Source organism: Oryzias latipes, chromosome 21, assembly GCF_053564925.1.
Source record: "Oryzias latipes strain Hd-rR chromosome 21, Olatipes_Hd-rR_3.1".
Classification (NCBI taxonomy): domain Eukaryota; kingdom Metazoa; phylum Chordata; class Actinopteri; order Beloniformes; family Adrianichthyidae; genus Oryzias; species Oryzias latipes.
The window spans coordinates 29,736,856-29,748,023 of record NC_136257.1 but is presented as its reverse complement, the minus strand read 5'-3'; the positions used below and the strand labels follow the sequence as shown (position 1 = coordinate 29,748,023).

The 11,168-nt window shown below is 40.0% G+C and overlaps 1 protein-coding gene across 1 annotated transcript; it reads right to left on the bottom strand.

Moving 5' to 3' along the window:
* Positions 1-4,401: 4,401 nt before the first annotated feature.
* On the bottom strand, positions 4,402-10,932 carry crfb4 (cytokine receptor family member b4). The gene is made up of 7 exons (XM_023951031.2): positions 10,747-10,932; positions 10,470-10,599; positions 9,530-9,702; positions 7,470-7,624; positions 7,142-7,292; positions 5,074-5,219; positions 4,402-4,963 (listed from the first exon to the last, which is right to left on the bottom strand). Exons 1-7 carry the CDS (start codon positions 10,814-10,816, stop codon positions 4,817-4,819), a joined length of 972 nt encoding a protein of 323 aa, XP_023806799.1. The 5' UTR covers positions 10,817-10,932; the 3' UTR covers positions 4,402-4,816.
* Positions 10,933-11,168: the final 236 nt, after the last annotated feature.

Here is an 11,168-nt window from a genome sequence, read left to right as displayed (position 1 = left end):
TGGAGGTTTTGGGAAGCCAGTGCAGCTGGTGGAAAACCGGGGTGATATCACTGAAGGAGGGGGTTCTGGAGACAACGCAGGCAGCTGAGTTCTGGACCAGTTGGAGCTTATTCAGGGTTTTTTTGAGCGGGAAGTGTTTAGAATAGAAGCCGAGTGTACGGTGAGGGAGGGGCGAAGGTGACGTAAATGAAAATGGGCAAACAGAGCAGTGTTATTAATAAAACACTGAATAGATAATGAACTATCCAGGATGACACCCAGACTCTTCACCTGCGGGGAGGGGGAGACTGAAGATGAGTCAGTGGAAAGAGCAAAGCTTTGGAGAGGGTTTGGAACCGACAAGATGTAGTTTGATTTTATCACTATTGAGTTTCAGAAAGTTTAAGGTGAACCAGTTTTTGATTTCAGATAAGCAGGAAGGACGGGCAAAGAGTGGAAGAGAGGAGTCAGGTTTGCTGGATAAACAGAGCTGGGTGTCATCTGCAAAACAAATAAACTTTTTATTACATTTACGGAAAGTATTGCCAAGGGTTAGGAGGTAAGTGGTGAAAAGAAGAGGACCAAGGTCAGAACGTTGGGGCACACCAGAAGAGACAGAAGAAGGCTGAGATTTAAATGATTTAAGCTGAATGAATTGGGTGTGGCCTGAGAGGTAGGGCTTGGAACCAACGGAGGGAAGTGGAGGTGGTGCAGTGGGAGGAGAGCCTTTGGACGAGGATTGAGTGAGATATGGTATCAAAGGCTACACTCAGATTGAGGAGGATGAGAATGATGAAGAGGTCAGAATCACTTACAATGAAAAGGCTGTTCGTGAACTTCAGCAGAGCAGTTTCAGTGCTGTGTGAGGGGCGGAAACCAGACTGAAAAGGTTCCGGAAGGTTATTTTGTTTTAAGTGATCATAAAGTCAGGAGGTAAATATTTTCTCTAGAATTTTGGAGATGAAGGGAAGGTTAGAAATTGGAAGGAAACTACGAAAACTATTGGACTAAACCAGTTTTTAGGATTGGTTCAACAGTTACCGCTTCAAAAAGTGATGGGACAATACCAGACAATAGTAAGGAACGAATAATGCAGCAATGAGGCTAAAAACTTGGTGTATTTGTTTAGAAACGGTGCACAATTTTCCCCCCAAAAGTGCGACTTCTACTCAGGAGCGATGATGGTATCTTCTTCATTATCCCCCTTTTCTTTATCTATCTTGTGGCTCCTGTGACTTATATTCTCTGGAAAAAGGATGGCCCTTAAGTTGTTTTTTCATCTTTAAAAGGAATGGGAACAGCTCTCAAATGTCCCAACACCCGTTTTGCTGCCCAACTGAAAGAAAAAAGAACTGGACCATTCTGGACCGTTGGATCCAGAGAGAGGACCAGGCCAGTCGTGGATCTAATTTTCCAGGAATCTTAATAGGAAAAGCAAAAACAAATGTCTACACATGCATAGATTGAGACTCTGACCTTTCTATGTTTTTTCCTTGGTCACATCTGCTGTTTGGGAAAACCCATGAGGAGGAGGAGTGAAATGAGACAGAAATGTCTCCAAGAAACGGACAGACTTGATTATTTATTGTGAGAAACAGAGGATCTGAACAAGGTGTCTTTTGAGTCTGGAGCGCTTATAACTGTAACCTTGAATTTTATCAGGGCCGCTCCCCGGCACTCATTCATGTGATGGATCATTCCACCTGATAACTTGTCAGAGGAGGAAGCGAGGCGTGGAGGAGAGGAGGAGACCACGGTGAAGCCGTTGCAGTTTGACCAGATCCACACATTCCTGGTCTGACATTGGTGGCAGAAAAGAAGATGATAGAGAAAAAGACCGAAGGGAAGAGAACAAGAACCCGGGCCGGGTCAAAACCTTACGAGTTCAGCTTGGAAGTTATTTATCTTCAATCAATAAAGTTTAGCGGGAAAATGGGAGAAACACTAAAGAAAAAGAAAATAATGGAAATATTTTTGAAGCATTGGGTGACAGTAGTTTCAACTTTAAAGGTTAATTTATCAAACTGAAAATCCAGGTGATTTATAAAAATCCTGCTAAAATAGAAGTTAATGTTAATTCCCTGGTCTTTGAATCGGGAAATTAAGCTTAAGAAAATAAAGAAAAAACATGTTTTAAGGTTAACAATATTTAATAAAGGCTCATTTAGAAAAAAATTAGAGTATGAAGAGAATGAATCAGCTTGATGGATCGAACCAATATTTCCATTGAGAAACCCAGGGGATTTTTATGAGGACCATTTTGTTTTGGTTTTTGTGTTTTCTTTTGCGTTAAATGTCTCTTCTTGGTAATATCTGGACAGTTACTTTTGATGCCCTGCTGCAAATGCAGGCTCAGACTCTCATTGGTTGATCAGATGTGTCATGAGGGCTGCAGTTGGGTGTCTGTAGCTGGATGCAGAAAGGCATTACGGAGGTCAATTCTTGTTCACTTAAAGTACCAAATTTACATAGAAACGCTTTCATTTAGTCTTATAAAAATATATTCTATAACACCTGCTGGATAAAGTATTGGGGAGGGGGGGTTAGGAATCTACAGTGCATCCGCTATACATGTCAAAAAAACAAAGAAGTCCGGATCATCCACAAAGTAGGAGACTTAGATCAGGGCTGTCCAAACCTTTTGTAAGGAGGGTCAGATTCTGTGAGAGGGTCGACCAATCAGCCTGCATTCTTTGAAACTTTACGTTGATTTTAAATGACAACAAACTGTCAAATTTGTTTGATTGTTTTACAATGGGAGAGTTTTAATGTCTTTACATTTAACGGAAATCTAAGTAAAGACGTTTTCATCCGAAAATTTAGTCAATTTTGTAATTGAAGAACATAAATCAAAGCAAAGTAAAATAAAGAAAAAAAGTCGGAAAAAAAGAAAAAAAATTGACAACAATAAAGCTTGAGTTCAGACAACATGTTACATATTATTCACTGTTAAATTCTCACTGTGACTTTCTAAATGTAAATCATGTGAGCAGGAAAATAGTTATCTTTTTCAGAAGTACAAACCCCTGTTGTTTTGACCAGAGAAACAAACCAATCCTTTCTATTCATTTGGCCCTTAAGGCTCTCCGCTCATGTTCACGTCACTCTTCCCTCCTCTCAAAAGACTTTAACTGAGCGATGTCAGACCCATCGGTGCTGTTGCCACAGGCTTATTAAATAAATTCAAACCCCGCTCCTATTTCCTCTGTCTCTCAAAGTCAAATGGAATGCCCCCAATTCTCTCACTCTCAACTCTACCTTTCAATATTTACAGTCGATATTCTAAAAATGAGCTCGACAGTGCAACAGAAGGGTTCTGGAACAGTGTTGCCACCCATTACAACGGCTAATGACTGAATTTAAGCAATCACTATCAAGAAACTGTAGAGTTTTTAGGAAGTGCTGTTTGATACTGATTGTATAACAGGAGCGCGGGGAAATGTGAACTCATTTGGCCCACTGGGCGAACTTTAGACATGCCTGACTTAGAGCATACCAATCAACTCTTTATTCAGTTAAAAACATTAAAACTCCAGGGTCTTTTATCAGTATCAAACAGTAACATCATACAAAGCACATAATTACTTATTTAGTTTGAGGAAATAGAAATGAAGAAACTATTTGTAGAGGGAGAAAATCCACATAATCTCAGAGGAAGGAGAACATTTAAATTACCATTTGGAACAAACCAACCGTAGGGGATTTTGTGTGTCCATGTGCGCAGAAAATTGTGATAGTCTGGGGTTTCAACAAAAACTTCTCCTTTTTTTACATTTTTTTTATTTCAGCGGTCTCCACAGCGAATCAGCTCCCTCCATCTAACCCTGTCGTCTGCATCCTCTACTGTAACACCAGCTACCTTTATGTCTTCCTTCACTGCATCCATAAGCCTCCTCTGTGGTCTTCCTCTTCCTCTGACCTTCTCTTTCTCAATCCTAAAAGTGAGTATTGGATCCGTAGAGCTCTTTTTTGCCATTAAACCCATTTGGTTTTACCACACAATGTTTATACATAGTTATAAGCATATGGTATTGGCACAAATCAAGGATAAATACTAGCTAATTATAAGGATGTCAATATCAACCCAAAATTGCAATGGTAATAAACATGTGAAGTAATATATGTAAATGCTATTGTTACTATCATTATTATTGTAAATTGATAATAATGGTTATGATTGTTTGGGTGTTTTTATAATATTATTATTTTAGTAAAATTATGTTTTTTAAGGGGCAGACTTTAATAAGCTATAAGTTTCTGCTCCTTTTTTTGTTTTTGTATTATTATTTATGTTCGTCTTATCTATAATTTCGTATCATATAGATTTGATTCTAATTATTAACAAGACACACTCAAAAAACATTTGCTTTGATGAATAAGTTAACAATTTCAAAAACTCTTGAAAAAGATGGCTGTGAAACATTTTGGTACCTTCAGAAATGGTTTATTTTTTTATGCTTCATTAAAAAATAAGAGGAACCGCAGTTTGCAGACTTCTTCACAAGTCAATTTAAATAAACATTGAATACCCAAAAAGTATTCCAAAAAATAACAAAACGTTCTTAACATAAGAGCTGTAGCAATTTAGCTTAAAATTCTGCCTTAATCAAAAACAATAAAAGCCTTTCATCAAGATCTTCTCCTCATGCAGAATGTAGAACGTGTGTCCTTCCGTTTGCATGTCAGAAGCATTGTTTTTTTCTTTTTTTACAAGCTCAGCAGCTTTTTTTTTTTTTTTTTGGAAAAACTTCTAACTGCTTACGCACGTAGCTGCTCAGTAGCACCCTCTACGGGGAATAGAGCGTCTCAACAACAAACAGACTGAGACAAACGGCTCTCATCTCTTCTCCTCAGCAGGCTTTTTGCTGCCGTCCTCCTCTGTCCTGCTGCACATCACAACGCTGATCTGGTCACTGAATTCCTCCACGGGCTGAGAGGTCTGCATCACCAGGTACAAGGAGGACTTGGGTGGAGCCAGAAGAGACTGAATGAGAGAAAAGACGTTTTCCTGTAAACCTCTTATGTGATCTGTAAGACAAATCCTTCATGTTGAACAACTGTGGTGAAAAAAAAATAAAAAAACTGTATCCACACCTCCTTAAAGTGCTCCGGAATTGCATATTTTGGGCAAAGAAAGTGGGACAAGCTTCTCCAGTGACGCACCACAAACACAACCAGAGTCAAAACTCCTGCCAAGATGAAAAGCGCCACCACTACTGCCACCCACGGGGGCTCTTTCTCTGAAACAGAGGGAGGAGGATGGAGGGAGAATATTCTCAACAGAGATCAGCGAGCAGGAGGAGCCGATGAACGCATTTCCTGAATGCGTTCTAGGACTCGGTTAGACGTCTCATCACAAAACTCTTCAAAGAATTCGACTGAATAAGCAGTTAAACCAAATGATTCATTTCTTAGCTGAGAGCCATGGCGTCCTCCTCAGGACGTCCAAATGCTGACCTTTAAGACATCGTCCCACCTTTTCTCAAAGACCCACTTTGAGGAAAATGGTGAAAAATGCATTTTTTCCTGATTCAAATTATTGTGAAACAGGAGCAGACGAAAAAATGCAGTTTGAAAAAGAACATATTTTTTGTGACGTAGAAATTACGCTGGGAGAGCCACAAGCTCCCTGCTCCGAACTTTGAGCTACGAGGAAGGAACTGTTGGCATCCCTGCCGACTCAGAAGCAAATTTTTAATGAACTATTCCTGCTCTGCAGAAACTATGACATAGATTTTTTGAATTTTGGCTAAAACTACATAATTCTAATTAAAGGACCACTGAAAATGGTTTAATAAAAAAGGCTTAAAGATGATTGAAGTGAGTATTTTAAACAATATCAGTTGGGAAAAAAAGTAAACAGGACACTGTTTTGCTTTGGAGATATTTCCTTATATTGGATTTCCTTTGTTAAAGGGCCTATATCATGTAAAAATCAACTTTTAAGCTTTTAAGTGTGTTATAATGATCATTCCCCCGAAAAAAAAACAACCAAAGCAGTATTTGGGATGTCACAAAGTGAGGAACATCATCTTCAAGTAGGAGTCTGTGCTGCCGGTGTAGGTACCGTAACCATTCGGCCTGCAATAACCGTTCGGGGTCCTTTCGACTGAGGACAACGTCACACTACGGTAACCCCACTTGGACAAACTACGTAACATGGAAATCTGCCCGGGCTCTACATATTTTCATTTCATGGTTCCTTTTGTAACCTAAATTTATTTTCCTTTCTTTTTCCTTTTTCTTAAGATATGTCTGACATTATTTTTTGTAGTGTTTATAGAGAGATTTTGCCAAAACCCACTTTGTAAAAAGATCTGTGGCTGTTAGAATGAACCTGCTGCTCCACACAAGCGAACCGTGTCTCTGATCAGAGCAGCTGGAGTTTCGTAGCTTCGCGTTCACAGGCAGGGAAGATGCTTTGTTACAGTGTGCGGTCCAGAGAAGGATTGGGAACACACTCTGTTCGGCTGCAATGCAATTAGTAATAATCGTAGTAATAAAAGCACCTTTTTTAATCTCGCTCCATGTTGGAGCTCTAATTGTTTATAACGGACCGCATAATATCTTCTTCTATGGTAGTATCGTAATTTGTCCAGACCAATCACTATCTGACACGTCATCGGACAAACAGACAGCCAATCACATAATGTGACGTCAGCACTAGTCGAAGGACCCCGAACGGTTGTTGAAGGCCGAATGGTTTTGGTACCTACACCGCCCCCCAGGCTAACAGACACACCCATTTTCTCCAATGAGCTAGCTGTGTTTGTCAAAAATGCTGTCTTTTTAAATGAACAAAACGCACATCCATCTTTGCAAAAGTTTGGATGTTGTTCGGGGGTGAGATGGAGACACGCTGCAGAGGCCGACTCTAGGTTGACATCATGAAACGAAAGGCGGCGCCTCAGAGACCGAGTCGTCTTACTTCCGGGTAGGAATGTTGTTTACTCTGAATTACCGGTATGAAACCTATTGAGACGACAATTGTTGTAATATTGGGTTATATAAATAAAACTGAATTGAATTGAAAGGCTTAAGAAAATCATGATATAGGCCCTTTAAGAATGTATTTGTTTTCCATTTCGGAAATGTTTTCCTAAACATAACAATCTTCACGTTTCTTTAAAACAACGATCCCGCAGTTTGATGAGATGATTACCGCTGGGGGTTCTGGCGCAGTGGACGATGCTGGGAGTGCTCGGTTTCTGGGCCGTGCTGGCAATGATCTGGACCTGGACGCAGTACTCGGTCGAAGGATCCAGGGAGTGTAGAACCACTCGGTTCTGCTGTAAGCCACTGATGTGTTTGAGCTAAAGAAAAGGAGGTCAGAAGGGTCGGGTCAGAACCGACCTGATGGGAGGTCCGTCTGCACCCTAACAGTAAAAGCTTTCATGCTGTTCTTGGTCAGTTTTTATCTTTTCTCACTCGTATGAATAAAAACCACAAAAACATTTAGAAGTGGAAGAATTATCTACAACGAATGGCACCTCTTTCATCCTGTCCTTCTTCCAGTAGGTGATGTTGTAGGTGGCATAATAGTAGATCTCTCTCAGGCTTGAATGCACAAAAACCGGATCTGTAATGCTGACTTCCAGTTTGGCTCCATTTGAATACAGAGAGACGTTTGGAGGACCGATGGAGGCTGAAAAAACAAAAAATTATTAAAAGAGTAGTGCAGCAGAATATGCACTTTTTTATTTAAAAAGTGACGGAAACTCATACTTTTATAGTAGCGAGTAAAGAAAAAAACTGAAACTTAAATAAACTAGTTTGTTAAATTGCATTTTTATCCTTCCGAACAAGAATCATCAAATCAAACTTTATTTATAAAGAACTTTTCATACAATGGTGAAAAGGAGCTCTTTTAAGAATAAGAAAATCTAGTTCAAGCTAAAAGAAAACCCAAACAAAACAAAGTCCTTCACGTAAAAAATATAAACTAAAGACACATAAAGTGTATATTGCTCTCAACCCCCACATACCCACACTGTGGAAACACAAAATGACATAAATAGGAATAAGAACAGAAATCTGTCCACGCTGTTGATTGTGTATGAAAACTGGACTGAGTGACTCCTTGTCACTGGCGTTCAGGAAGTCTGGAAACTCAAATGCCATAGACTTCCAAGGAGAAATAAACCGCTATTACTCAGTCATTCTATTTGTCAGAATAACCATTCTTTCTTTTTCTGTAATTCAACTTATTCAAGTTATAAATTGACCAATCAGATGCCTCAATAAAAGTAGGTTGAGCCTGCTGGACCGGACCCCACATCCAACATTCAAAACCTTTGATTGGCAGATATCATTTGCCTACTTTCAAGTGGTAGGGGTGTGGACTTCCAAAAAGCTTACTTCTGATTGGTGAGAGTGGTTGCCATAGAAACTCAGACCGACTCGGTCCAATCAGTGCTTCACTACGAAGAAATTGTTTTGAATTCGTTGGAGCTGGATTTAAGACATTTTGTATGGGTGACGTCACAGTCACTCAGTCCAGTTCTCATATACCGTCTACAGTCAATGGTCCACACCAGCTCCAACCCCCCACCCCTACACTCATGAGGACACCCTTCTTATTAGCCAGACCCCAAAGATCCCAGCGCGACCACCCTGTAAATGGAGAAGGAGTAGTCTCTGGTGTGGAGGATCCTCGTGAGGAAAACACTGGAGTTCAAACGAAGAAGGGAAAAGAATAAAATATATAATGTTAAAATGGAGATCATAAGGAACCTTAAAGCAACATGGACATGTAGAAATGCTAAAATTACATTTAAGTGATCTCATAAAAACCATGAAACTGGGTACACTACAGCAAAAACAAAGTTTAAAAACACAATAATTTAATAATCGTGTTTCTAAATTTCGGCTAAAACGACTCGATCTCTGTGGAGCCTTTCAGTCCTTGTGGGTGTCGCCCGTTTCATCACGTCAACCCAGAGCCGGCCTCTGCAGCGTGTCTGCATTTCGCCCATGGAAACAAACAAAATCTGAACTTTTGCACAGCAAGAAGGCCGGCTCCCGGCTGGAAGACCTTTCTGTGTGGAGTTTGCATGTTCTTCCCGGGGACTCTGGCTTCCTCCCACAGTCCAAAAACATGCTTCATAGGGTTGTTGGTTACTCAAACTTGTCCCTAGGTGTGGGTGTGTGATTTGTGGCCCTGCAACACACTGGTAACCTGTCCAGGGTGTTCCCTGCCCTCCCCCACGAGCGGCCAGGATAGGCTCCAGGAGGTTTAGAAGACGAATGGTTCTCAGAAATGCGTGAATAGATCAAAATACCACTTTGGGGTTTCTCTTTGTACGGAATGAGCAATATAATACTTAAAAATTCCAAAAATTGATTTTGCATGGCATTGGGCTTTTAAAGGAATGTTTGTTTGAGAAAACACGCTGGTTGTTCCTGAAGGTTCGTTGTTGCTGTTGGAACAACATGATGATTTCCAAACGGGGGGGTTTACCCATACAAATCAGCAAAGACGACTACCATCAGTGTTTGGATCAGAAGTTTGGATCTGCAGAAGAACACGAAGGGAATAACATCCACTCACTCTGCTTGTCCAGCAGAAAGTCGTCACTGCTGGCCCACGCTGAGCTCTGCGCACCCAGCTGGGCCTTCACCCTGCCGGTGTACCTCCCATAGATGCTGACAACCAAGTGGGTCAGGTCACATTGCAGAGCGGAGGTGTTCACGCAGCCTGGTTTGGAGTCCATAAGAGGCTTCCTGTGGTTTCAAACATAATGCATGAGTGGAAACAGCACAAACAGTGTCCTAACACTGGGACACCATGGAGGTTTCTTCTTTTTTTTCCGGAATTCCTTTTTTTTTAGGAGTTTTTCCTTTACCAGAAAGATAAAATTAGGCTATATAAATAAAATTGAACTATAGAGTTGATGTAAACATAATCATGAAGAGTGTATTGTAAGTATATAAAAACTAGGGTCAGCTTCCTCCCACTCTTTTTCCAACATGCTTAAACTGCTTTTTTTTAAATTTTTTTTTAGAAATAATAACTGTAATTATTTAAAAAGTTGTTTAGTATTTTTCTTTTATCACTCTTGTATTTTGCAAATGGGAAATAAATAAATATGTTAGCGCACAATTGAACAATGGTGCTTTGTTTTTGGAGACGCTTTGAACATTTTAGACAGATTAAGACCGAATTTCCTCTTTGATAAACACTTAATCAGGAATGTTTTACTTCAGGGAACAATAGACAATTGTTGGATCATAGAACAAGAACACAAATCTATTATTATAATGAGTCTGTGGTCAGACTTCTCTTCTTTGAGTTCATGATGCTGATGCAGCCAGCTGGCTTTTAGTCAGCCTCAGGTTTCATTGCTGTGTGGGTTAACAAAGCTTATGAATCAGACTGTATTTTTGGCTGGATCCATTTCCTGGAAAATGGGTCATTTTACGCATCAGAAAAGTTTCAGATTGATGCTTTTGTTTTCCTGAATTTGACCGGAAAATGCTGCTTTTCTTACCTTAAAATTAACTCAGTTGTGTAGACGAGGTCCCTGGGGGCTCCTGCAGGTGGATCCCACTTCAGAACCAGATCCATGTTTGTCGACGTCAGCTGGACGTTTGTGGGACTGTTGAGGACTCCAGACACCGCTGCGTGGTGAGAAACATACATTCAATCTCCGTAGAACTGATCTCAATACACGAAACCACGCAGCAGCGAATCCTGTAAAGCGTTATAGTTCCCCATCAACGCTCATTCAAAAAATAATCACAACTGGATAGTGAGTCTGGAGTTACCTGTGGAGTAAGCAGGAAAGGTCAGGACGAGCGCGCACACGCATCTCCACATGCTGTCAGTCTGTAACATGTTCCTTCAGCCTGGAGACAAAAGCTAACGTGTCCCCGTTCAGAAGAAAGCCAAGCGTCTGTAATTTCCTGGTAGCGTTGATCAACAAGAGGCGGGGAATTACAACAAAACGAAACTTCCCTGCGCGTAAAGGTCTAGTTTGTATGGAAACCCGTCGATGGCAAAATGGTACCATTTAGAAAAAAAATGTATATATATATATATATATATATATATATATATATATATATATATATATATATATAGATATATATATAGATATAGATATAGATATAGATATAGATATAGATATAGATATAGATATAGATATAGATAGATATAGATAGATATAGATAGATAGATAGATAGATAG